Source organism: Leptosomus discolor, chromosome 8, assembly GCF_034619465.1.
Source record: "Leptosomus discolor isolate bLepDis1 chromosome 8, bLepDis1.hap2, whole genome shotgun sequence".
Lineage (NCBI taxonomy): Eukaryota > Metazoa > Chordata > Aves > Leptosomiformes > Leptosomidae > Leptosomus > Leptosomus discolor.
The window spans coordinates 40,400,236-40,427,963 of record NC_141398.1 but is presented as its reverse complement, the minus strand read 5'-3'; the positions used below and the strand labels follow the sequence as shown (position 1 = coordinate 40,427,963).

The window sequence follows — 27,728 nt, the reverse complement described above, 5'->3', positions numbered from 1 at the left end:
GGGAGCCCCAGGGAGGCGGGAGCCCCGAGGGATGCTTGGGGATGCTGGGAGCGGAGTGCAGCCCCGCTTGGGGGGGGGGGGGGGGGGCAGCCCCGGAGTGTGCTCACAGGATAGCGGAGGAGCCCCAAGGGATGCTCTTGGGTGGGGAGCGGGAGAGCCCCGGTGTGCGCTTCAGGGATGCTGGAGCTGGGGTAAGCATCGGGACCGCTATGATGCTCGGGGGCAGTTCCAGAGGTGCGGGGGGAGGGGGGGGGGTGGTGGGGTGGGGGGGGTGGTGGGGGGGGGGGGGGGTGGGGGGGATGGGGGATGCTGCCTCCAGACCAGGGCTATGTTTCCCCTCTCTCCAAGGGCCGTTTGACCCCCACTGCCTCCCGCACCTGTGGGTGTGCTGCGGGCAACTACCTTGGTGCAGGCTGAAGTTTAACAACCTCCAGAGCAATTATACTCTCAAATGTCTTAGGGCACTCAATCACCGGAGAGCCATGGGAAACGTGCGGCCTGCCAGCAGATGGGCCCTTCCTCATAGCCATCCCCAGCCTCCTGGGATCTGGGGGATGAGGCTGAGCCCCAATGCACCGCGCTGCACTGAGCAGTGAAACGATGCTCAGTTGGGGTGAAGAGCTCAGCCTGAGCTGCCTATTTTCCCTCCTGCCAGAAAAGCAGCCCCGATTCCCTGCTGGTGATGCTCTGGCAGCACCATGCTGCTCTGGCTGGTGCTGGTCAACAGCCCCCCACAAGGAAATGATTATGGCTCGGCGCTCTGGCAGCCGGCTGGAATTTCTCCCCATAAACTCAGTCCCTCAGTGTGGAAAGAGGCCGCTCAGTACCGGTGAGCCGGGCAGGAGCAATGGGCAGAGCCCTGGGGCCAGCAGCAGCTGGCCCATGCCGGCGATGACCCCGCAGTGGTTGGGGACAAGCAACAGGGACCCCGCCCTGGCACCCTGAGTTGTTGGTGGGCTTGGGAAGCCACTGCTCGCCCATCCTGAAGGGCTGGCTGTTAAAATTAAACCACCGTGACCGGGTTTGGAAAGCCCTTTCCCGGGAATGACAGGAATGTCTTTATCCCGGCCAAAGCAGCGCTGGTGTGGGGCTGCTCGAAGAACCCACTGCCAGAGCCCAGCTCTGCTGTAAACAGGCCAGCAGCTATAAAAACTCCACAAATTCTTCCAACCCCCCTTCTTCCAGGATCAGGTGAGGGCCTGAAACACACCAGGGATGCAATGGTGACCCCTTGGACTGCAGCAGCCTGGCATGCACTGGCGATGCTGGTGCCATGGATGAGGTAAAGGCAGCACCAACGGCTGCTTGGGGCCAGGAAAATGCCTGTCACTGTGTTGCGGTTTCGTGACCGTGGCCTGGAAGAATTTCGGCGGTGTTTTTTTTTTCCTGCTAGGAAGAGGAGCAGGCAGAGAAGCCCTGCTTGCTGGTGAGCCAACGTGGCAGGGCTGGCCCAGCTCAGGGCTTGGGGTCGAGGAGGATGCTCCATGCCATTCCCTGCCCTTGCTGGGTTTTTGGCTCCCCTTGGGACTGGACCCTTGACGGGGAGCCCAGCTACCAGGAACGGGCTGCTCTGCATCACTCATTTATTTTATCGTGGGGAGCTTAATGTAGGAACAAAGAATCGAGTCCAGGGCTGGGGGCGATAGGGGTCTCCATTGCCCCCCACGTCCCCTGGTGCCGGCTGGGAGTTAAGGCTGTGCCACCACAGTCTCCAGCATGGCCTCAGAGCCGGAGGGTGGAAGTCGGGGTGGTGAGAGGCGGCTGGCAGCCCTGTTGTGCTTGTTTTCCAGGGCGGGAGGCCAGGGGTTGCTCCCGTCTTCCCTTCCCCTCCGGTCTTGCTGGCAGGAGGCTGGGCGCTCAGCTGACAGTCACGGGGAAGGCATTAGCAAAGCAAAGGGGAGTTTCCTCACCCTACTGCAAGAGAAGACGAGGTGCTTTCCCCTGGCTCTCTCTTCCTGCAACCCTTCCCCACGTCCCTGCATTGCCCATGGGAGAAGCTGGGCACAGCCTGGGAGTCCCCCACCATCCACACGCACAGCGGGGAGGAAAACCAGCCCCGTACCAAGTGCTCACCCATCTCCCTCTGCCATTAAACCCACCAGATCCGCTGGTGGCCAGGAACTGGTGTCCCCATCCCCTGGTCCATGTCCCCTGGTCCCTGCCCCAGCAACTGTGCACAACCGTGGCTGCCACGGGGATCCTCAGAGGACCACACGCCGGTCCAGCTGCTCTGCCCGCCCGGCTCGTTGATGTCGTGCTTCCAGGTGCTTGTTTTGGACCTTCTCGAAGTGTTGCAGTAGCTCCATGTAGTCGATGTTGGGGGCTGTCGTCCTCTTGAAGCTGGTGCTCGGTTTGGTGCTGTCCCTGCGGGGAGGGAGCAGAAAGTGAAGGCAGGAAGGGTCAGGAGCAGATGCCTGTACCCTGGGGCATCCATCACAGGCAGCACCAAGGGCTTGTCCTGAAGAAGCTGAGCTCAGCACATCCTAGTGAAGCTGGTGCCCCATGAAACACCCCCAAAGATCCATTTCTCTCCCTCAAAGGCATGAGATGGAGCCCAAGAGGTCCTGGGACAAGAGAGAGGGGACAAGGGACATCTGCCTCAGCACCCGGGCCCCACAGTGGAGGTTTAACCCCTCCAACACGGGTGCTTACCCCTGTCCCAACCAATTCTGGCCAAAAGCAGCAAGACAGGCTGGAAAGGATGCCAGCACCATGTGCCTCAGTTTCCCTGCCTGGTTTTATGAGCAAGTGAAAAATATCCATGTGTTATGGCACAGAGCAGGACTGGTGGCAGTGGGGACAGCCCTGGAGAATAAGCACCCGTGGCTGGAGCTCCAGCCGCGGGTGCTCATCCACAAGAGTTGTCCCCAAGCAAAGGAGCAGAGGGGGGACACCAGCCATGGGATGCCCATTGGGGGGACACAGAGGAACCCATGGGAGGATGGCAGGCAGCTCTTGAGGCCCTGGTGTCCCTCAGGGGAGGGGGCAGCTGGGTCTGGCCTGTTATGAAAGCCGGCTTCGGTGTTTGAAGGAATGTAGGTCAGAGTTAATCAGATGCTCAGGCCGTCTGACAGCTCCGGTTGCTCGAAAACCCCCTGCTGCCGGGGCTAGCGGTGAAAAAAGGGGGGGGCGGAGAAGCACATGCAGGACCCCCCCCCCATTAAAATCAGTGTTGGGTTGTGTGTAGGAGCTCAGCGCTGGAGGCCAGGAGGGATAAAAGCCAGCCCAGGGGAGCAGTCAAAAGCCAAGGAGTGGTGGCAGTGGGGGGGCTAATTCAGAAACCTGCCTGTCTTGGGAGCTCCTCTTTTTGTTCCCAGGGCTTTGCAAAGGCAGACCCAGCTTTATCATCAACCCCCCCCACCTCATTAGCCCAGGGCTGGAGAGTAAATCTCACCGCTGATGTCTAAGGAGCTGGTGGGCAGCACCCCTGGGCAGGGAGCATGAGGATTTCGGCCGCTCCCCAGGGTGATCCCCCAGTGATGCACATCACTGCTCATGGCTCCCCAAAGGCCAGGGCTGGGGATGGAGCAGCCAGCCCCAGGCATGCACGGGTGATGGGGTCCTTTTGGGTGCCATGAAGGCTGTCTGGGCTGTGAAGGGGGGACACTTTGGAAGCACCCCCCAGCTGCTGGAGTCTCTCTCCATAAACCTCCTTCCCAGCTCTGCTCGTTTCCATAGCGACCCCACAAGTGAAATTTTCCATCCCGGATGCCAAATGCCTGTGGATGAGGCACAGCCCTCCCAGGGTTACCAAATATAGACACCCCCCCCCCCCAACCCCTCCCCCCCCCCGGAGCCAACGCTCCCAGCCACGGGGCAAGGAGCAGCTGTGGCTGCAAAGGAGCCAGGGGCAAAAGCCAGAGCATGGCGCATCGTGGGGATGCTCGCCGCTGGTCCGGCACTGATGGCGATGCCGGGGGGGGATCCATCCCCATGGCACTTACGTGGTCTGCATAAGCTCAGGGTTGGGGACACACTGCAGGCGGTGGGAGAGGAGCTGGAAGGCGCTGCTCTGGGGCAGCAGCATCAGCAGGCCATAGAGAGCTTTGATCAGGTAGGGGTTGTTCTTCACATCCAGCAGCTGCAGGCGGAGATCTGGAAGAGGAGAGGAAGAGGATGGGGAGGCAGGTAAAAAGCATTTTGCCTTCAGCCCCAATAGAAGGTTCCTTCCAACCTGTCTGGTGGTCCTGGGGAGGCTGTAAGCCTCTGCCAGCTGACCTGAGGGGCACCTGCAGCCTCTCCCCTTGCATTAACTCATCAATCTTCGTGTCCCACACAGGTCAGAAGTCCCTCTCCTCGCTGCAACCCCCAGCTGCCAGCTAGGGAAGGGGTCAGCAGCTCCCCAGTCTCCCATCCCTGCTGCTGCTCATCCCCGAGGCTGTCTATGCTGTCTGCCTGAGGACACGTGCAACACTAGATTGCTCCTCAGCTTCTGCAGTATTAGCAGAAATATCCCCCAAGAGCACCACACATCAGGAGCGCTGAGTGAAACCCTCACAGGGACCCTCTGGAGCAGAAGGGATCCTCTCTGCTTGGCCCTGATGGTCACATGTGTTGGGCCTTGCCATTGCTCAGCAGAAGGGAAACCACCCTCCTGCTCCACCCCTTGCGGTGCTCATGGGTGGAAGTGTCTTCTGGAGCCCTACGGACAACTGAGGTCCCACCTGGGGCAGCCCAGGGGATGGGGTGAGAGGTCCATGCCCCAGCATCTCACCTCCTGACTGCCACTAGCACCTCTGGTGTCTCCCAGCAACGGGAGTCATGCCCAGGTATACCTCTGTCCCCTAACCTGAGACTTGGACATTAAGGTGAGTGGGGTGGGGAACCCTCAAGGAACAATCTGGGGCTGTGGAAAACCACCACAGACACATGGGTGCCTCACACAGTGGGAAAGTCATCCTCAGGATGAGGCACAGGGTACCACGGGATGGAGCATGGACAAGGGTCAGCCCACGACTCCATTGCCCAGCTGCTCTAACCCTCTTTCCCCCAACTATTCTCCAGCCCTGGAGTGATATAGGTCCCACCCAAGTCCTTTCCAGGACATTTCCCAACATCCTCAATGCCTAGCCCCACCTCCAGGGAGGAGCCTAGGGGCAGCCGAATGTGATCATGAGACATCCCCTTGCAGCCACAGGTCACCCTGCCACATCACCCCTGACATCCTGGCTCCCACCACCACACCCCCGAGCCCCTGGCCAGGCCCTGGCTGTGTTACCCAACAGGGGGACCCACACTGCCAGGGCTAGGGGGTCAGATCTGGAGAGAGAAGCAGTTCTGTTTTTTTAGGGCTGGCGCCTCAGCAGCACCCATGACACCACCTCGTGTCTCCAAGGGTGGCACACATGGCTCTGACATCCTACCTGCACCCCCCCGGAAATGCTCAGTGTGCTCCAGACCCACCCCCACCCCCCACCCCCTTCCCTTTGTTTGGTGCCAGCGCCTCTTGCTCCCTTAACCTATATCTGGGAGGCAAGCAGCAACCCCCGTGCTGCCAGCAAGCCCGGCCCCGGCAGGCAGCTCCAGTGCTGGGCAAACCTCCTGGCAAGAAGTCTCATAACTTCTGCTCTATTTATTCGTGCTGCGGCTGCCGCTCATGATGGAGGAGCAGGGAGGGAGATGTGGCCGGGGTGGGGGACCCCCACGCGCCGCCCCTTCCCCATGCAGGGTTTCCTCCTTACATGTGAATATGGGGCACTCAATGAGCTGCACCAGCTTGTCCACCTCGGTGAGGAAATCCACGGTGACCTCCAGATCCCCGCTGGACGTGGTGGTTAAGGATGTTTCCTTGGAAAAGGGTGGCCCGGCAGCAGCAGATGGCATGCCTGGGTGATGCCTGGCGTGGACTGTGGCTCTGCCAAACCCCCCCTGCATCCACAGCTCCCGTGGGAAGCGAGCAGGCAGGGAATGGACAGGGCTTGCATGCAGGCAGGTCTGAAATGTTCACAGGGCAGCCAAGGGATGATGGAAGGAAACAGGATGAGCAGGCAGAGACTGGGGAAAAGGCAGGCTGCCCAAAAAGCCAGCTGCTTGCCCAACTAGAGAGCAGGCAGGAAGATATTGCAAGGGAGGACGCTTGCTTTTACCCCCCCTCCCCTCCCCGGCTTGTGGGGATGACACGGAGGTGATGCCGAGTGCTCCTGTCCCCCAGGAGAAACACCAGCATGCACTAGGAAGGGAACTCGAGCACGTTATTAAGCTTTGTTGTATGGAAAGTTACTCAAGGAGGCTCAGGGTTTGCCAGCACATGAAAATAATCATTCTGCTGCAGGCAGATGGTGAGCTCACTGGGAGCCACACTGCACCGGGCACTGCCTGCTCCTCATCAGGCCAGGAGGCCAAAGCTTTCATCTTCCTGGGAGGAAGAGGATGCTGAGGAGCCTCCCCTCCCGGGCAGGGGAAGGTCAGGGCTTAGCCAGCACACGCTTTCCTCTTTTCACACCACAACAAATAAAGATGACACAAGGGGAAGGGAGCTGGCAGGTGCCCAGCACAGGCTGCCCTGCCCTCTCATCACGGGGACGCCGCCCTGGTAATGATAGGCTGCAGGCAGGAGGCTAGGCTGGCCCACAGGGTGACCTTGGTGGCCACAGAGGGACCAGGGACCAGCCTGGGCACTGGCCTCGCAGAAAACCCCCAAAGGATACAATTTCTGGATGAGGTCATAGGCATGCTTATAGTTCTGGGTAAGGAAGCAGAGGGACACGGTTGTCACAGGGTTGTGACACCAGGACCGGTACAGGCAGCAGAAGAGGTTACGGCTTTCCTGGGGAAAGAGGGAACCATCAGGGTCGGGTCACCAGTGGGAGCAACGATGTGGCACTGAGAGCCCCAGGTCCCTGACAGCAACCCACTGGGCTGGCAAGTGCCACCGAGACATGAAGGGACATCTGTGGACACACCAAGTCAGCCTGGCTCTGACGTGAGCCCACCAGCCTTGGGAGATGGCGACCAGGCGGGTTTTGAGGTGGCCCTCAGGGCTGCTGCTTCCACCACAGGACAAGGGGCTGGAGGATGGTGGCTGTCCCACCCAAGGGGACACCACTGCATCGCTGGCCTTCAGCATGAGGAGTCTTCCTCCCTCTCCCTGCCTTGCTTGGATGCTTCTGGTGCTGGTGGCAGCTGCTCGGCAAACTCCATGGGTGCGTTCCCGGCAGGGACAGCTGAGGGACCAGGGGGCTCTGCTCCTGCTGTCACCTGTCCCCAGGCCCATGTCAGGGTGGAGGGAGGGAGGCAGCAGCTGCTCGAGGGCTCAGGGAGCCCGTTCCCATCCGCAGGAAGAAAAGCAAGAGTTGGGCATGTCCTCCAACTCCTGAAGAGTGGAGGAATGAAGGGGCTGCCCTGGGTGCCCCAGCTCCAGCCCTGGGACCTGAGCAACAAGACACAGCGGCAGGTGGCTGCCCTGGTTCCTGCCACTCCCATTATGACCCCCTGCCCTGCAGCTGAGCCTGCTCCCGCTGCCCATACCGGGGTCTTCAGGTCCTTCAGTTGGTTCCTTAGCTGGAAGAGCTCGGAGGATGTCAGCAGGATGGTGTTCAGCGTGTGGACCATGGTGGAGGCAAACTTGAGGTCCTCTTCCCGAAGCAGTATGTCTGCCATGGAGTGGAAGATGTTTTCTGCGTTCAGGAGTAGACAAAGCTGCCTGTGTATCACAGAGGAGAGAAACCAGGGCAGAAGGATGGTTAATGAGCGCAGTCAAGACCCCGACCTGAGCCTGTGCATCACTCCCTTCCTCCGGAGAGGACCAGGGATGAGAGACATGACTGCACCGGAGGCTGGGCGAGTACCATGGCACCAGAAGGGAGATGTTGTGGGGCAATACCAGGCACTGTATTTGTAGGGTGTGGCTATTCGCACCAGGGCAAGGCCAAAACAATAGCTGTGCTCCTTGCCTGCTGCTAAGGGACCTCGCCGACACCCACCACTGCGGCTTGATCCCGCCTCAAGCCTCCTGGTGACCTCCCTCAGGAGATTTCAGCATCACTTTCCACCCTGACAACTGCAGGGAGCGTGCAGCAGCACAGTTACAGAGGGCATGTGATGGCCCAGTCAGACCAGTAGCCCTCCGACACCAGGGAACTGGTAGGGAGTAAGCATGGCCACCAGGACAAATCAATCCCTCCCAGTGCTGTGCAATCCGGGAACTCCTGAGCCAGAGGCTGACTTTCCCTCTATAACCCCCCTTTCTTCCAGTAACCTGCCCTGTTGCTCTTTGAACTCCTTAATGCTCTGGCTCCCATTAGAATCAGTGCCAAAGGGCTCTGGAGCTCCAGGTGGTGAAGCTGGATGCCTCTGCTCCGTTGGACACCCCACTGGCAGCACTCTCCCCAAAACACAGTGTAGCTGGCGCCGCGGCCCATGCTGATCTGCCTGGCTGGGCCCGACGGGTCACGTCAGGAATGTTCTGCTTAACAAACCTTGGGGCATTCTCAAGGTTTTCAACATTTTAGACCAGAAACCAAAAAACAGTTGGGTTTGTTTTTTTTTTTCCTTCGGTGTTTGTTTGGATTTGGGGATTTCCTGTTTTTCTCCAAGCTCCTGCCTTCTTGGGCGGTTTGTCTGAGGACACCTGAAACGCTGCCCAGTGCTGGCTCAGCTCGCCAGTGCTCACATCAGGGAGACCTGGGGGAGCCCACCCAGCTCCCCCGCATCTCCTGAAACTGGGATGCTCCCTGGGTCCCCACATCTCCCCCACAAGCTAACAGGGAACCTCATCACCAGGGGAGACGCTGGCATCCCCTAGAGCTCCTCTGCTTTCCCCAAACTCCTACCAAGCACCGTTCCCCACCAGACAATCTCAGCTGGAAACCAAATCCCCCCTCGGAGGTATCTCAGAAGGGTTTAGAAGCAAAACAAGGAGCACCCACTTTGGCGGCTGGGTGGGAGGCATTTGCTAGTTGCTCGGTTTGGCTGGGAGGTAGGAGGCACACCTGAACTCCCTCCCCGAGGTCATGTTTCACTTCCTGGGGTGAGGAAGAGGAAGGAGGTGAGTGTCCAGCACCTGTCTCCATGGGGAAGGACTGGTGGAAGACTATATGGCTATAGGAAGACACCAAAGACCATACCCTAAGGCTTCAGGAATTGGACTGGGAATGAAGAAATGGAATTTCCCTCCCAACACATGGAGGCAGAAAACCCTCATCTCCTTCCCAATTCTACCAAGCAACCCGTCCCCTCTTTGCCCAGCGCTGGCTCCTCTCCATCAACAACTCCTGCATCCCGCGTGGCCGCCGCCAGACAATGAGATGCTCTGTACGGGCTTTTACGTAACCCAACCCGGCAATCGCCCTGGACCCTGTTAAAATGGAACAGGCCGTGATAAATAAGCTCATTTATCCCAATTATTCTTACGTAACTGGCTGCATTCATGGGGATGAAAACGCTTCCCCGATTTCTCGTCGCTTGGACGCGGGCTGGCTGGAGGAGGGAGAACCATGGGAAAGCGAAGCATCGAGGGAGGGAAGGGGAAGGCAGAGGCTTTTAGTCCAGCCTGATGGAGCCAAAAGCAAATCAATAGCTCAGCATTGCAGGCAGGATCCGGTCATCACCAGCTGCAGCAAAGCAAGCCCAGCCTGGGCAGGTCCAATCCCAGCCCAGCCCAGGAGTGAGCTGGCTCCATGCTACCCTTCTCCAGTAAAAGGGGATAACTGGATGCCCCATCCTTGCTCAGCTTCCTCCAGCAGCTCTGCTGGGCACTTGGACTGTGAAGTGGGATGATTTACTGTGCCCAAAGAGAGGACGGGTCCTCCATGGACAAACACTGGGATAGTTTTACTCCTGACTGCAAAGTGCCCTGTGTGCTGGTACAGCTGGGGACAGGCTCTTCCGCTCGCGGCTGGCGGGGAGCTGGTGTTTTACACCTTCCAGGCAGAAAAGAGCTCAAAAAAGCTCATCCAAACCAAAAATGGTGCTGGCGAGCGTCGAGGGCAATTCAACAACCTCCGAAGCTGCCCTCATCCGCCCACAGCAAGGATGCCGGTCGGGTCCCCCCCTCCGCTGCTCCTCCATGGAAAAGGAGGGCTCTTGCTTTCCATAAATAGGAGCTCTGACATTTGGCTGGCTAACGCCGTGCTCCCAGTGAGCGGGGGGCTGAACGCGAGCCGCTTTCTAATTTCAGGCCTGGTTTTGATTAGCGGGGAAGGGTTGGGTTTGTTCCCCCTCCTTTCGGTGGCACTGGGAAACTGGAAACCCTCTGGGTATTAAAGGAGCAGCTGCGCAGAGTCTGTCCCCCAGCTCTGAAGTTGCGTCACCCCCCGGGGATGCTGCCCCATCAGGGTGCCCACCCCTCTAGCTGCCCCCACGTAGGGGCTCTCTGGGAACCACTAGCAGAATGAGTTTGCTAGTGCTCAACAGTTTGCCCTGATGGATCCGGAGACCCCAAACTCCCACTCCGAAGCCCAAAAGTGCTCCCGAAAGGAGGGGACAATTGGCCAGCTGCACAGCTGCCAGCCTCTGTGACAGCAGCCAGCAGCTGAGCCCAACTGCCAGCACCAGGCGGCTGCCAGTGGGACGGGAGGCGTCCCTCAGAGTCGATCCCCTGGGAGGCTTTGATGGCATGAGGGGAACGCGAGGCTGGCTGGGAGGAGGCAGCGGATGGGGCTGCACAGGGGACAGGTGGCTTCAAACTAAACAGGCAGCAGCCGGGATGCCGGAGGGGTGGCTGCAGAAGGGGACGGGGCAGAGGGGACAGGGAGTGGGAGCCATACCCCTTATATGTACACCCCAGACACACACACCCCATAAATATATATCCCCCACATATATACATCCCATAAATATGTGTGTGTGTGTATATATATATACACACACCCCTTAAATATATATATCCCCCAAATATATACACCCCCATAAATATGAATATATACACCCCAGCTGTAGGACATAAAACCACAGTTATTAACAGGGCTGGCTGCAGCTCCCCCATCCATCCACGTGCCTGTGCTTTGACATGCCGATGGAAGGAGCAGGCTAATCCCCCCCGAAGCATCATCCCAGGGAGATGCCTCTCCCTGGGGCTCTCCCTGCATCCCTGTGGATGACATGCCCATCCCCTTGCCCGTGGGGACCTGGCGAGTCCCCGAGGACATCCTGGTGTGGGAGAGGAGGGGAAGAAGAAGCGTCCCCAGGGAGGCAGCAGCCACAGAGCATCACCACACTGCTCCGCATCGCCGAGATGTTAGGCAACCATCAGTGCAGGCACATGGCGGTGATAATGAAGTGTGGTATTTAGGCCATTAAAATTTAACTCCTTAAATTAAAAGCGTTATTCAAGCCTTTCCAACGGAGCCAGGGAACGTGGTTGTGGGCAGATAGAAGGCAGCGCCTGCCTGCAGCAAGGCGATGGGGGACACCCCCTGCCCATTGCCTCGGTTGGGGACGAGCCGCAGTGAGGCTCCCACGGGACCCTGCGGGTCACCTCCAGCCCCTGCTGTGGGGACAGGACCCTGTCCTCCTCACAGGACCCCTCAGCAAGATGATGCTGGCCAAGGGAAGAGCTGTGGAGGTCACCACAAGCTTTGCATCTCTGTGCCACCCTGGGGTCTCCCTGCATCCCTGAGCTGTGCCCCAGCTGCACCCCATTAAGCATCACAGCCCCCCCTGCCCCCAATCCAGCAGCCACCGAGTCGCCAGTGCAGCAATGTCAATCACAACAAATTCCCATCACACCAATGACTGGCGGGGTGGGATGGGGTGGCTGCACAGGGGGACAAGCCAAAAGAAGAAAGCAGAGAGCTGCTGCGGGGCGGCGAGCCAGAGCCCAGGGGATGTCAGAGCGATGGGGCAGCTTCAGAGCCACATCTCCAATTAAGGGCAAGCCCCAGCATCCCTCCCAGCCCTCTTGCTTTGACAGCTCGATGCCTGGAAACCCAGCTAATCTAAACATCATCCAAACATCATCGCTGGGAGCTCCCCTCCCACCCGCTCACCCCTTTAACCGCTTCAGCCCTGTCCCCTGCCCCGAGCCACCATGCAGGAACGAGGTGGCAGAGGGTTGGGGCAGCCTTGATGCTTGCTCAAAGGGGCTGAAAGTCTGGGTTTCCATAATAATTAAAAAAAAAAAAAAAGATGAAATCCAGCTCCACCGTGGATGGAGACATTGTCCCCTCTGTTGGGACCTGCAGTGAGCCTTGGGGGGATGGAGCGCTGCTGGCCCCCTCCCGTCACCCAGCCATGCTGAGCACCATCCCGCTGTGTTCAATTAAGCAGGTGCTTCTTCATTAAGCACCAGTGATTTGCTTTATTAGCTCTGGGCAGACACGGGGCCCCAGCAGGGAGAGGATCGTGTCTCGTTCCACTTCCAGCAACTGGGACACAGACAGAGCTGGGGAAGGAGCCGGTTGAGGCTGGGGGGAGCAATGCTCCAAGGGGCTCTGCCCCACTTTTTGGCTCATGGGGACAAACCACTGCCACTTTCACAGCTGTGAGGAGGGCACAGGCCCTCCGTCCTTCCTCCCCACCCTCCTCTTCCTCTGCTCCCTTCCTCTCCCCTCCCCAAGGCTTTCCACCACCCTTCCTCCCCACTCCGGGCTCCCTGCAAGATGCCCTGGCTTGACCCACCTGCCTGGGGGACCTACAGCCCCGACAATGCCCATCCCCATCCCCCTGAAATCCTCCTGCCTAGAAAAGCAGCATCCCCAGACCAGCACAGCAGCTGGGATCCATTAGGAATTTGCAGAGGAAGAACAGATAAAATTCGGACGGGGAGAGGGAGAAGAGAGCAGGGAAGGCAGAAGGATGTCGTTCCCCTCTTTCCCCACTGTGGCGGCAAAGAAAATCCTGGTCTTCCATTTTTCTCCCCTCCTTTACTGAATCTGGCCTCTGGAGCTGCTCCTCCGGCGAGGGAAACCATGGCAACCCTGGCAGCTCCTGCTTTCAAAATTCATAGCGTTTCATGTAAGGGATTGCGAAGTTTAGGAGCAGTGAGGCTCCTGCTGCAGGGAGGAGGAGAGGGACCCTCTTCCTGCTCCATTTACTCTCTCCCAGCCACCTGTTCTCATCACGTTTCTCTAACGAGCTCAGGTCCTTGTCAAGAGACAGAGATCCTGGGCATGGGCTTGCAGGCACTGAGATGGAGTGAGGTACATGGTGGAGCATTAGCATCTGCAGGACATGGGAAGCTGTAAAGTACAATCTGGCCAAGGAAAGCCCTGGAGAGCATGGACAAGTCCTTGAGAAGGGCAGCTCTGGAGTAGGGAGTCGTCACAGCTCGCCCCAGGTATGCAAAGACCTTGCTTGAGCCAGGAAGAAAATGTGAGCAAAAGCGGGACTCGTGCCTCCTTCTTCAAGGTTTTGGGATTCTTCCTGATGTCCTCATGTTCAGGTCTTGCTCTTTGAGACATCAGGTCAGCCAGGAATGGGAATGTGGGATCAAAGGGAGCTCATCAGCGGGAAGGGTGAGGCCATTTCAGGGAAGTCTAGTTTAATGTGTGACAAAGCCTGAACTTTCCTTTCAACCTTGCCAGCCCTGGTTTCTTGTGACGGTTACCAGATTCCCCCGGGAAACTTGGTGAAAGCTGTGGACCAGAAATGTGCAGATCTGGGGAGGAGACATGTGGATCTTGGGAAGCCAGAGACAAGCCCTGCGATGCCTTTGCTTGAAAAGGGAAAGGTGCAGAGTGTTTCACTGCAAACATGAAAACCCTCCCACGGAGCGTCTGCTTGGCAGAAGCTGTCAGTGTGACAACTGCTGAAGGAGCTCTGGTGCCAGCTCGGTGCTGAGCTGAGGCCATCTCAGCTGTAAGGCGCTCCCCAGGGATTCCCAGAGGGTGATCCTCGAAAGAAGCATGGTGCCTCCTTTCCTGCAGCACAAATATGTTAGTATTTCAGACCAGCTTCAGCTGGTGAAACAGTATCTTGGTCTTGCAGAGCCTCAGCCCTCAGCTTCTGCTTCTCGTGATGCTCCCCTTGGACACCAGACTGCCGGGAGGTCCCTGTCCTGGCTGGCAGGATGGCTTCCCCACTGCCCACCCACCTACCCAAGCTGCAAGTCACCTCCTGGGCATGTCCACCTTGACTCGGGACAAACCCAGCCTTGTTCCCACCCTGAACAGGGAAAACAGCTTCCTTCAAAGAGGTCACCTTCAGTTGATAAAGCAGAGATCCAACACCTCCTGGCACTTACATGATCAGCCAAATACCTGCAGCTCCATACCAAACCGAAGGGGGAAACAGGACAGTATCAAGGAAAAGGAAGAGTTTCTTCAGAAGTTTCTTCAAACTTCTTCAGTTTCTTCCTCTGATCATCTTCAGCACAGATGATCAACTGCTAATATCCTTTGAGATGGGCGAGAAGCTAAAGATAACTAAATTTGGAAGCTTACTGGTCCACTCAGCCCAAGGCATTTCCCAGCTCTTACAAATAACATAGATGAAGGTGACAGCTCCTCCAAGGTGTAGCCTGCTAGACACAGATCCAGCACCAGCCTCCAGCTGCCCAAGTTAGTGTGTCCCAGGAGTTTCCTTGAGAAAACCTTACAGTGACCCATGGATAAAGATACCCTGCCTGCCAACGTGCAGTCACTGAGGACCTGTAAGGCTTACAAGATGCTGTAGGAACATCTGAGCATCTACAGGAGGCACACCTGGAAAACAGGCAGCTCTTCCCCTCCGAACCCTCCAGGAAAGCAAAAAATAACTCCCTGAGGCATTTCTTCTCTGACTTTTAAACCTGCTGGTGACTTGATGGCAAAATGGACAGCAAATGCAAGCCTTGCCATAGGCTCTGGGGCTTCACGCCCCAGGCAGGAGGCATAGGCATTACAGCATGAGCCTGGCAGGGCTGAAACTCTGGTTCCACCACCACTGGTGGTTCTGCCTGCCAGAGCAGAAACCCTGGCTCCAGCCCATCTCCCCAGCTGAGGAGAACGACTCACGTTCAACTGAGCCCTCCAGAGCCTGACCCCAGCGGGGGAACTTACACTGGGCAGCAATGCTTTCAGGCAAGCATCCTCTGTTTCAAAGGGGAGGTAGGGTAGGGGATGGCTGGGGAAGGGGGAAAACGCCTAAAGCAGCAGCAGATCCTTCCTTTGAGACGTACGTTTCCCTTTCAGGCTGACAGCTGTGGCCTAATTTTCAAGAAAACTGACAAGCGCCTTATTTCTCCCCCTGTAATTTCTCTTTGCTGCAAATAAAATAGGTTAAAGGAGCGGGCGCAAAGCTGTGACAACAGGAGCTGGGAGAGGCTGATGCGATTTGGGGTGTGCACAGCTTGTAGAGAGGTGGGAGCTGTGGTCCCTGCGCTTGTCCTTCCCCTTCCCTCCCCATCTCTTTGCTTTAAGATGAAGAAATAAAAGTGCTTTTGCTCCTAACAGCACGGTGGAGGAGCAGGTTGCTGTCTCAGAGGTGGATGAGCCTTTGCATCCCCCCTGTAGGGAAGGCAAATTTGGGGGAAGACGGTCCTGCTGGGCATCCCCAGACCTCTAAAAGCAGAGGGACCGGCTAGGGGGTGGAGTATGGCCGGAATACACCCTGTGTTTGAGCGTGAAGCTTTCCAGAAGGAAAGAAAGAAGGGATTGGAAGAGGGTGGCAGCAGGTGGGAATGCGTTGGGTCAGCTCGAGTGTGCCCTGGGGTGGGGGCTGAAGTTGCCTCGTCTCTTCTGCCAATGTCTCGAGTCAGACCTGCCTCTGACTTTTGACTCGCTTTGCTTGAGCAAACTGGCTGTATTTTGCTTGATCAGCTCAAATCCACATACAGATGCACTCGAGGCAGCGCTAAGCCTTGTGTGGCTTTGGGGAGAAGGGACAGAAGGAGCGGGAGGAGTGGGGACATTCAAGCACATCCTAGAGCTCAGGGAAGGAGCTGCCCGCAATAACTCAGCGAGCGCAGCTGCACTCTGCGCTCAAGAGCGTCAGCTATAAAAATACCCCATTTATGCTGTTGTTTAGATGCTCCAGGTGCTATTTTGTCTTTACTGCTGGGCCCTCCTCTGTGCCTGCTGCCTCTCGCTACCTTTCAGCATCATGGGGTGGATCCTGACGTCCGCCCTGCCTTCGGAGCGGGGATCCCTGGAGGGATCCCAAGGGGGGATGCAGCCTGAGGAGCCTGGCTCCCCCTAACCCTCCAAGGCCCACACACGTGCGAGAGGAGTGCGGCTGGATGCTCCCTGCCGTGCCAGCACCCTAAGAGCACCCAATGCTACAAGGGCATCTGCTCCAGGTGCAGCTGAGCACTGAAAGCAGCTCACGCACTGAAGGGAAGGAGCACCAACTGGGTGGCTTTTGCACAGCCTCATGCTTTCAGCAGGGAGTTGAAGATATCCCATCCTGGGACACCTTATCCCAGGACATCCCATCCCGGGAGCAGAGCACCTGGTTGGACCTGCTGGCAGGAGCTATGGAACCTGCAGCTGGAGTGAGCTCTTCCCAGGGCAGCATCCAGCCTCGAGCACCCGCCTTTGATGGAAACCTGCAGCAAACTGTGACTGTGGGAAGCGCTGGAGCATCCTTGCCTGCCTGCCGCTTGTGCCTGCCATCGGTGGGCGGCGCATGAGGAGGGGGGGGCTGCGTGCCCATTGCCAGTGGAGAGCAATGGGCTGCAAGATGCTCGAAAGCAGCCAGGAATGAAAAAAAAAAAACCAAACCCTTGATGAGAGCAGTAGGAGGCAAAACACTCAGCCCTGCCTTGAGGTTTTTAAGCAAGTGTGCCCAGTGCCTTGGGGATAATCCTGAGCAAGATCTCCTGTAAGAGATGGGGATGGAAATGCCATTATTCCACCTCTCCCAGACTCCCTGTCCTGGCTTTTCCCTCCACAGAGATGGATTAACTGAGATGTCACATTTGAAGAGCAAGAGAAGGAAACACCACTGGAACCCCCAGGCCCTAACTGATGGGATCAGACCAGTTAATTTAGCAGCTAACAGCCAAACCCACCCCCCTTGCCACCACCTTGTATCAACCACCACCTCCCCACGACGAGGTCCTCACCCCATTGTCTGGGCAAGGAAAATTTAGGAACACCTTGGAAGCTGCTCATGCTGAAGCCCCACTCCAAGGAATGTGATGGTTAGCAAGCAGGGAAGCTGCAGGCTCCTCTGCCCACTGCTCAGCCCACCTTTTCCCAGCTCCCCCCTGCCCCAGCCGGCTTTTCCAGAGTGCTCCTGCTGTGATTCCAGGGAAAGCCTTGGGAGGGAGCAAATATCTTCCCCAGGGACCTGCCCTTTCAAGGAACTTGGCCATTTTGAGAGGATTTTCCTCCCCTACACACACTTCCCCTTCCTCCCCTCCACCCTCTCGCTGACCCGAATTAGTCACAGCGTACTCCGGTGCTGCCGCTCACATGTGGTTCCCATTTTTCTACAGCAAAACCCATCCCGTCCTTCCAGGCAGCTCCAAATACAGCCAGTCCCAGAGTGGCTTTGGCGGGTAGGAGAGTGAGCTCATCCCCAGGGGCTGGTTTCCCCCCAGCTCCTCCAGCCCCCATGGCTCAGTGGAGGCATCTCCCATCCTTCCCTGGGGGCCCAGCCCCAGGAGGAGACTGGCAGGGGCTGGCCCAGCTCCCGCTATGCCAGCAGGGATAATCCTTAGGCAGAGCAAGGAGGCTCCTCCATTGTGAAGGTCATGCTGCTGATGGCTGCCAGTGTGTTGCAACCCTAGATCCAACCTCTAGCCTGGGCAAAACTAGGTTTTTTCCCCTCCAGTTCCCGCTCCATGGGGCTGCAGAGGGTATCGGAGAGCCCAGAACGATGCCTCATAGCCTTGGTGAATTAAAACCTCATTAGTCACATGCTGCCTTGGGCTTGGGTAGCTTATTGCTTGATGTAAAATAGGCAATTTGAAAGTCTGGGGGTTCTGGAGGTTGCTGGTATGCATCCCAAATTCACATGAAAGCCTGACAGGAGCCCGTGCCCAGCTAGATCAGTGGGAGACACACAGAAGCAGAGCCTGGATGTCCCCATGGCACTAAAACACTACTTCGGATCTCTGGCCATGGGGTTTCCCATGGCTGGGCGGAGGCAGAGCTGGGGAGAGGAGATTTTGCGGAGCAGGTAGGGGTTAAAGGGAAACGCAGAGGAATGAGCTGGAGCAGAGCGATGAGAAGCCTGCAGACCTTGGTGCAGAGCTGGGGATGCTCCATTACCCTGCGCCTGACCGGGGGCTTCGGCAGAAGGGAGGCCCACCTTCTGCTTTGCAAACGGGTGGAAAAAAACCCCAAAAAATAAAAAGCTTTCTCCTTTCTCTGAGGCTGGAGAGGGGGGATGGAGAGCGCACAGTTCATTAAAGCAGAAGGGCAGGCGGCCAGCGAGGATCCTGGCAGGCAGAGCAGTGCATTTTCGCAGGCTCACTGCCTCCCGACACAGAAGCTTCCCTTGTAGCACTCACAGCTGTTTGGATTTTACCCGAGTTCATATCACAGTTTATCAAAGGGGCTGCATTTTTTTTTCCCCTTCTGTTTCTTTTTTTTTTTTTTTTCCCCACTTTGCTAAGTACAAGCTGAACAGTTCCCGCAAAAACAAACGCAGGTTTTGTTCTGCAGCGCAGTGGCCCGGAGGGTGGGAGAGAGGAAGAAGTGACACACATCCCCCCGCCCCCCCCCGCCACGCCCCCCCCCCCCGATTCATGTGCTGGTGGGCAGCGGGATTTTTGGGGCACAGATTTGGCAAGGTGAGATGGAGGGGGCATGGTGGCATCAGCACACCCAAAGGAAGCAGGAGCAGGAGGGGATCCTGCATCCCAGCCCTGGGATCCTCCAGCTCATCCAGGAAGTATTGAAATGTTTGGCCAAGCAAACCATGTGTCCAGGGAGCTCAAGAGCATCCAGGCGTGGGAGGAGGATTTTGGTTAGCCCCAGCTCTTGAACATTCCCTGGCGAGGGGTGGGTGATGGGTTGGGAGGTGGGACAGCGAGGCAGGAGGAAGGGTTGAGGTTAAGGATGGGGTGGGGAGGGCAGGATGGGGCAGGAGGCCAGTGAATCACTGCAGGATGGTGGCATCCTGGAGCTCTGGCATCCCCTTACCATCAAAACAGACATCCACCAGCTCTGTACAAGGATCCCCAGTGTATCCCTCACAACCCGAGCCTGTGGCTAAACCCCCATCCCACCCCCTCCCCAGAGCCCTCCCCACCGGGATGCTGGTGGACCGCCCTTCCCTTCCCACCCCCCCAGATGGAGAGCATGGCCCTAGGAATACTAGGCAGGCTAAGCAAAAAGCGATTTAACATGCTCCTCAGTGCCTGCCTGCCAAGAGCATCACACGTCTGTGCTCTGCGGGACACGCTGACGCTCTGCTTCCCCTCCCTGCCTCTGATTCCCCATCCCAGTTAGCTTGTTTTTGCAAGTTTTTGGGGAGAAAGCCGTGTCTCATGGTCAGCCTCAGCCTCTGTCAGATGCAGAAGAGTCCCCTCCTGCCCAAAAAGAGGGAACTGGCCACCCCAGCCCCATGCCAAGGGCATCACCGTAAAGCCCTTCATGCACCCAACGTGACATGCTGGTGTTTGTCCCCAGCTCTGCCCTCTTCGCTATCCACCTCTCAGCCCGGCAGGACTTTGAGAGCTCAAGGAAAACGCACTATTTCCAGCCAGGTGAACTTTTCCCGTCTGCAGGAGCCATAAACCCACAGCCCTGTCACAAGACTCGGGATTTTCCAGCTTCCCAGCTAATGCCATAAATCAGCCAAATAACCTTATCTGCTCCAGCCTAAATCTTCCACAGCGGATGGAGAACCAGCCCACCCTCCTGGCTGCCCCCCACAGGGTTCAAGCATCCCCCTAAAAAGCCAAGGACCATCCCCAGTCAAAAGCCAAGCCCCACCGGGCACAGCGCACAGGAGGTGGCTGAAAAGCTGCCCCAGGGCCCCTTCCACGCAGCTTAACGTCAGAAAATGCCCTATGAGAAGGTGCTAGGCAGCGGGGAGGTTATTTAACGGCTCTATAAAACAAGCTGAGACAACTCCTGCGTGCAGGCCCCTGCCCGGGGAGCAAAGCGCTGACTCAGGCATCCTCTTGTGCCCCAGGGTGCCACTGCTCAGCGAGAAAATGGTCTCTCTGGGCTTAAAAGTTAAGCCCCGCACTTCAAAGTATGTGCACATAACGCGCATGGGGATGTCTCCAGCCACTCAAGCACATCCCGCACCCTGGAAGGTTCATTTGCCGTCCTGGCAAGGTACATCAGCTACAAATGCCTGAGCTGCCCCCACTCAGATTGCAGCACAAAGCCAGCTGCTTTAGTGCTAGGCTCAGCTTAGCAAGCTAAACTGGCTCACAGAGCTCAGCCAGCTCTTGGGAACTGCACAGGGGTTGCACAACCGGCCTGGAAAGGGACGAGAGAGGAAAAGATGGCTCCTTCCAAGGACAGCAAGCTGCTAGTGCAGCCTGAGCAGCAACACTGATGTCCCTGGGGCAGGGCTTAGCCTTTGATTTAATCCCCCATCCCACAGTGCTGGTACCAACAAGCAAGCGTTAAATCCAGCTCGTAAAGCTCAGTGCGGGCTGAAAACCTTGGTGTCGCTCCACTGCCTGCCTCCTGACTGGCCAAGCAGCTTTCCCTCTGCAGGGTCCTTGCCGGGAGGATGGCTGTGCCTCTCCAAGGAGCCATGTGATGCTTTGGAAGCTCCTCCACATTTTTCTGCTGCTCCAAGCCATCGTCGGGAGGCCAGCAGCTGAATGTGAATATTTGCTTCTTGCTTAAGGGCTCTGTTGAGTCCAAGACGGCCATGTGCCAGCTAGGGCAGATAAGTCCCAATTAGCGAGAAGGCTGGAAGGTCTCAGGTTTTCACATCACGGTGAGAGGTAACACTGAGTGATGGCCGATTCTCCTGCCTCTGACAGCCCTTTGGGAGCCACTTCTGAGTGCAAACATGCCTGGCTTGAAAGAAGAAGGCAGTGCTTTGAAACCTGAGTTTTGAAGACAGAATAACTACTGGCTTCCAGCCTAAAAAATGTCACAAGCAACAGTGACAGAGACCGACCCCCAAAGGAAACCCTTGTCTGTTGTGACGCAGAAAACTGATGCCAAGCCAAAAGAAAATCCTTGGAAGAGACCATCGGAGCAGGTTTACCACCCCTCTGGTTCCTTAGGGGGAGAGGGGTGGAAAAGCCTGAGACTCTGGGTGATTTGTACCACTGGAGCCCCCTTGGCATGTCCCTTCACAGAGTCCCTCGCCCAGGTGTTCATGTGGCATCTGAGCAGCTTTCAAGAGCCTTTTCCTGGGTATTGCCCTTCCCTTCTCCTGCTGTGGTTCAGCCCAGCATGTGAGCTCCACTGCAGCTGTAGGTTCTCCCTCTGTGAGGTCCCCTTGGGTGGTGGCACAGATGAGGCATCATGCTGTGGTTTGATCCGGTGATGCCGTGCTGGATCCCACCAGGAAAGGTGGCAGACCAAGAAAGGCACCTCCAATAGCACCTCTTGGATGTACCAGCAGCACCAGCTGTTTAACCTCCAGCCAAGAGGTCCCAGGCAAGGGAGAAGAAATCATCTGGATTCTTCCTTATGAACGACAGAAGCTTTTGGAGCTAAAGGCAGCTTGTGTTTCCATTTAGCTCCACCCTGTCTTCTCTAGCAAATCATCTTGAGATACCCAGCTTGAGACCAAGGTCACCAATGGTGAGGCCACTCATCACATCCCCCATATCTGCCCATGCCAGGCTCGGAGGGTGAGCTCTGCCTGGGAGGGCTGTGCGTGCTTCCCCCACCCATCTCCCAATGCCAGGCAGGCACTGGAGCAGCTCTGCACATCTTGGGGATCACAGGTCCCTACAGAGCAAGAGATGGTCCCATCTCCACTGATCGCTGCTCAAACCACACTCCCATCCTCAAGCACAGGACATACCATAACCTCTGCCTCCAGGACCCCGAGGACATATCAGGAGAGAGACTAAAGTCCTTTCGGAGTCAGCAACCAGCCACGAACAAGTTTGATTTGGATTAGAAATAAACTACCTTTAACCGTAGACCCTTCACCTGACCTCATGGACCTTCAAACTCGCCCACTGGCAACATGACGGGGAAAACTGCTGTGCTGTGCTTTAATAAAAACCTCGTCCCCCATTTCCGTTTCCCCTGAGCACTCATCCTCCAGCTGCAAATCATTGCCTAAACTTAACAGGTCTATTTTCCTTCCCTGCTTTGCCTTTCCCTGCAGCAGGAAGGGCCAGCGGTGGTCCCAGAGGGGAGGGGAAGATGATAGGTACAAAGGGCCAGCGGTGGGGAGGACATTGTCCTGGTCTCTCAAACATCCCCTCGTGCTCTTCAGCCCAGGATGAAACATCACCAGCATCTCCCAAGCCAACCACGAGGCTAGCTTCTCACCCCGCTGCGCGAAACAGCCGAGCTGACTTGTGGACAGGGGAGGGATGTAACGTGGGAACGCACATATTGCTTCAATTTGAAAAGTGGCTAAAAATAGCAGCTCGAGGCTCCCACGTTCACTGGGTCTCTCCAGCAAGAGATGAATCTTTTCCAGAGAGTCCTGTAAAAGTTTTCCTCCTCTATTCCCATCTTGCTTTTTCAGGAGAGATGTAGTTAACACCAGCACTTCAACTGCCATCAGTAGGTTTCAGAGTTAATCACTAGTACCCGAGGGCATGGCTCACCCCTCCCAGAACCACCGCTTTGGCTCCAGACCTGCATCTACCCCACGTGAGCCACAACGTGACTTGACAAAGGGCAGAATCACGTATTTCTATTTTTTTTTTGCTTTACCGGATTTTTTGGGGCATGAGTCACCATAAAAAGCCCCGGCTTGCTGAGCTGCTGCGAGCCGGTCCCACCACACTGCCAGCCAGCTGCTGGGAAAGCCGGCCCCACCAGCCAAGGCTCATCCTGCCAGAGCCAGAGGGAAAAATCTGAGGTGGCTGCGATATGGGAGAGCTTTTAAATGGGACCCTGCCCAGGCTCACCATTGCTTTAATTGCCCTGCTCCCTTAACAAGGACCAGGGCCGCTTCCCCTGCCAAGGGCTGCTCACACCAGGGGCTGACTGAGGGGAAGAGAGGGGACACTACGAGCAGGATATTGTCATATTGTCTCTGCCCTATTCTTAGATCCCCATATGATTAAACTCAACATTTCCAGACTCCTATCAGAAGCAAAAAAAAGTATGCTCAGCTAGATTTTTTTTTGGGGGGGGAAATATAACGTATTACAGTAAAATCTAATGTAAGTGGGGGGAAGCCTCTGAAATCCATGCCTTGCAGTCCAAACAGTGGCTGCAACCATGCCCTGACCACATTTCATACTTTTTACAACCTGCCATGCTTCGCCTCGACATTCATTGCTCGTGGGATGAATCCTTTTCTTGGGCACAGACTGCTACCTAAGCAGGCACAACTCAACACCTGGCTCGGCTTAGCAGATTTTGAGAGCTCTGCATGCTTTATTTTCCGATCGCAGTAATGGGACCCTCCCATCAGTACCTCATGCACTGCTCTGCCTTTGGAGAGGCAGCTCTCTCCTCCCACATGGTTTGGGTTTCATGCTCTCCCCATGTTTATTTTGATGCGCTCCCTGAAAGTAAGGCAGGAAAACCCAAGGTCCTGCCCCCTCCCCTCCCACCTACCTCCTCGCTGATTTCTCCACCTCGCCTCGACCGTTAAGCCCATTATTTCCCAGCAAGCTAAGGAATTGGTGTCCCTTGCCCCAGATATCATTGCATTAAGGATGATGCCCTGCCAGCTGCCACGATGCGTGGCTTTCCAGCCTCCACTGTGGCTCCTTAAGAAGCTGAAGCAAAACCTTCCAACTCTGAGCATTGAAACACACGGCTTTGGAGGATGAGGTTTTCGCTGGGCGAGCATCTCACCAAGCCGGGTAGAGGGATTCACTTGACTTGGCATGCTGAGCACAAGCCTGTCTTCATGCTCCAGCTGGCCTAGTTGTTTCTTAACAAAACGAGCTCTGACAACGCTATTTAATAAGGAGCTACTTTGCCTCCGGGGATGGGAGCGAGAAATATGGTGCCTCGACATGTGAACGGCAAGTCTCTTGCTCTTAAACCATCTGCTGGTGAGCAAGGGAGGCTTGTAGAAATGGTTTTGGCTCTGAGGGAGCTCAGTGCTTGGGCTGCTTGACCCTGTCACCCCCACCCCGCCCTGCCTGGGGGTGCTCGGAGACTTTGGCAAGGCTGGTGGGGTGCTCTGACCTGATGATGAAGGCTCCTCTGGTCTCCAGGAGTTTCCGTTCACTGCTGAAGCGCTTGAGCAGGTTGATCATGAACTTGTAGAAGTAGGAGTTCATGGTGGGGGTGGAGGGCGAGCACTCCAAGCCTTTCATTCCTGGGGAGGCAGGAGAAGGCGAGAGCAAATTAGAGCAGCCAAGGCCGTCCTGCTAAAGCAAATCAGAGAGCAGACACCCAAAATACGGTCACAGCACTTGGCAGAGGAGGGTTGGGGCATGAAAAGATGATTTCCAAGCCTTGTGTATCCACATCTGCTTGGTCCAAGCAGAACCAGCTCTGCTGCAGCTCTCCATCCCAGGGGAAAATGTCATGTGGTAATCCCAGCCCTTGAAGCAGCCCATGGGGGTGAAATGGGCTTTTTGGGAGATCATCCCAGAGCCGTTCAGCTTCAGCAGCTGACAGGAAAAGCGGTGCCCGAGGCTCTAGATCAACAGGCAATCCTGTCTCCTCGGATACGGCATGTACACTCATCCCTGAAACCAGATTGCTGGTGAGCTGAAGAGCCTTTAATCCGGCTCCACATGCCACAGATACCCTGAGCCCAGCATGCACGTAGTGGCAGACACACATGCTCAGCCCTGGGTCATGGCATGGCCACCGGTTTACACTCGGTGTCGTGACTTCCCCTGCACAGGAGTCACTTGGTGCCACAGTGTCACATACGAGGTGCCCCGGGGCTAGCATAAAGTACCACGTCAAACCACAGCAGAGCTCCACACTTAGCGATTGTACTAAAAAACTTTGGGGTTTGTCTTCTGTTTGCAAAAGATGTTGTAACAAAAGCAGCTGAAGGTTTGGGAAGGGAGACCGGCACGGAAGAGCAGTGGTCCCTCCAGCCCGCTCCCAGTGTGCCCTGCTGGGTCGGGGCACAAACTTGCTTGCAGCTTCTGCAGCAAGTGTGGTTTCTGCCCAGAAGGCAAACGAGGCTTCATTTTGAGGCAGCAGCTATCACAGATCACATTTACAAGTCTCGAAGGCAGAAAATTACAGGTTATGAGAGTAGCCAGACTCTCCGAGCAAGGAAGGCGAGTGAAGTGTCCTGGCCAGAGGGAAGGAGGAGGCTATGGAAGCACAGAGAGGAGAGATGGCAAGGACAGATGGTGTGCTCAGGAGAGTCTAGATGTGCTCCAACAGACCCAGACCCAGTGCACTCCAGGATGCAAGGCTCTTTCGTGTTTTCTCCTTAGGCACTTTGCTTGGGGCCAGCAGATTTCTAGCAGTACAGGGAAGGGATGCTCACACAGGGCACTTGGAGCTGGCAAGCCTCTTGCTTGCAGCCTCTGCCAAGCAGCCAGCATCCCCCTCTGCACCTCCCAGGGCCATAAATTCACTCTTGATAGGTTCCTATTGCTCATTTAACAGCAAACAGTGCTCCAGGTTATAAGGTGCAGGGCCTGCTGTTGCAGGCAGCACTTGATACTGCCTCATTCACTTGGGAAGATGTCCTAACTTGGTCCAAGACTGTTTGCAGGGTGGGTAGCCAGGGAGGGCTGGCAAAGGGGCATCTCCCAGCTGAGGGTACGCAGAGAGCATTGGAAAAAATGCCCCTTCAAACCCCCAAGCGCAGGCAGCCGGCAGGTAAAGATTGCTTTTCCCACAGCGAAACTACAGGGGAGATGGTTTATTTAGCAGGACAACGCTCAAAGCAAATGTTTGGAGAGAGGGTTTTAAAGGCGACTTTGCAACAATGGGAGCTCTTGCCCTTAATTTCTCCTACAGAAAGATCATGTCTATCTGTGGTAAGGAGGGAAGCCAGCACATACAAGCGCCCCAAAGGTTATTTCCCCCCATCCCGAGAACAGCCAGCATTTCCATCAGATTGCCAAAGGAAACCTGAAGAGTTTGATTTATGTATGTTGTCTGCTTCTACCGAGACTCAGCAGAGCATGGAGCAGCCAATTAAAGATGCAATCAAGCCGCCAAAGCCCAGGAAAGGTGATGGAAAAGCCACTGAGCTGTTTTCCACCCTGCCTGTCCTGGTGATACACAGAAATGCAGGCAGCGCAGCTTCCCCAGGTCTGGATTTTGCATCCAAGTGAACACACACAGCCACAGAAAAAGGAAAACTAAGTACAAGGTCATCTGGACTGGAACTTCGTGCCTCCTCTTCACTGGAGCTACATGTTCACCCCCTCCTTAGTACATCCGAAACCCCAAACCAGGCTTTGAAACAGGCATCTCCCAGTGCACAAGTGTTCGCCGTGGCATCGTGTTTCCTCTCAGCTGTGGGGAAGATGATCTGGGCAAGAAAAATAGGATCTACCCGAGCTGATATGCTCCAAAACAAAGGTGTGTTTGTTCGAAGACAGGGAGTACCCAGGGTGAAAATACAGCCGTGCCCCCCGTGTTATCACTACAGCTGCTCAGTGCTGCTCAAAAGCAAGTTGAGAAGAGTCAGTCTGAGCAAGGTGACATGGAGCAGCTCTGCCTTCCCATTGTGCCAGCCCGTGGCTCAGTCACACATCTCCCAGCCTGTACCACGGGCAGGGCCTCAAAAGCAAGCCCTGGCTTGCTTTCTGGTGGGGAAGGGGAGCAAAGGGCAGATGGAAACCATCTTTCAAAGCTGCAAGAGTGGTATTTTTTGTCCACTTTGACAGCAGTGCTGAGGCACCCAAAACAGACTTGTGCTGCAACCCAAGACCTAGCATCACACCTTCATCCCCACCAGCTAGTGATGCCCCGATGTTGTAGCTCATCCAGGGCAAGGTCTGGTCTTGGAGTTTCTCCCTTCTCAAGACCCCAAAAATTGTCTCTCTGACCTTCACAGTGTCAAGGACAGTGCTGGTCTCTCTCAGCAGGAGCACAGGCAGCAGCTCCTCCCTCTGCACACCGAAGCCAGCTTTGTACCTTACTGTTGCCTTGCATGCCTTCCAGTGACAGCCCAAGCCATTACATACCCTAAGACATATCCCAAGGGAAAAATAGGAGGAGGCAGCAATTCTTATCCTCCCTGAAAGATCCAGTGCTCCTGTTGCTGGGGTGCCAGCAGCGACGTGCGCAGGATAAAGCCCAGGAGCCATGTGGCTAGGAATGTGAAAGAGACCAGCCAGAAGCACCCTCAGATCTGCGCTCCCGGGGTGGTGGTGCAGCAACTCCTGCACCTCAGACTGGAGACTCAGAAGGACCTGCTGGGTCTCCAAAATCCAGAATCGCCTCAGAGATCAGATCCCAGCTGCAATCCACAGGACAATCAACCTCCAGTCTCCACTCCTGCCCTCTTTTTCCACTGCCTTGCTCCCAAGCCTCCAGCCCAGCCTGAAGGAAACCAGGTAGTGGGTCAAGAAGCTGGGAGCAAGGAGGGACTGGGACACAGCAATGGCAAAAATAGCCCTTTTTTTTTTTTTGGAAGAGGAAAGTGTGATGTGACGGTCTGCATGCACCATGGAGCTGCTTCATCATCCTCTGCCTCCAAAGAGATCACTTCTCCATCCCTTGCCCACCCCACACATGGCAGCTACAGCTGTGTGTCCCTAAGGAAGGTTTCCACCATGACACACCATGCTGGAGCAGCCTTCCCTGTGCTCTCCAGGGGTAACACTGTGAGTGAGAAACCAGCGTGTAGGAGACTCCCAGGCTGCAAAAGGCTCAATCAAATCTCAGCTGGAGTTTAAAAGGGCA

At 56.2% G+C, this 27,728-nt stretch overlaps 1 protein-coding gene across 1 annotated transcript in view; it reads right to left on the bottom strand.

Moving 5' to 3' along the window:
• Positions 1-1,569: 1,569 nt before the first annotated feature.
• Positions 1,570-27,728, bottom strand: part of VAC14 (VAC14 component of PIKFYVE complex) — a 64,291-nt gene continuing 38,132 nt past the window's right edge. Inside the window, exons 14-19 of the mRNA XM_086469559.1 lie at positions 24,075-24,207; positions 7,468-7,642; positions 6,648-6,766; positions 5,682-5,761; positions 3,945-4,095; positions 1,570-2,364 (exon numbers count right to left, since the gene is read on the bottom strand). Of these exons, the coding sequence (XP_086325685.1) occupies positions 2,202-2,364; positions 3,945-4,095; positions 5,682-5,761; positions 6,648-6,766; positions 7,468-7,642; positions 24,075-24,207 (821 nt within the window). The 3' untranslated portion in view covers positions 1,570-2,201. The remainder of the gene's footprint in view (positions 2,365-3,944; positions 4,096-5,681; positions 5,762-6,647; positions 6,767-7,467; positions 7,643-24,074; positions 24,208-27,728) is intronic.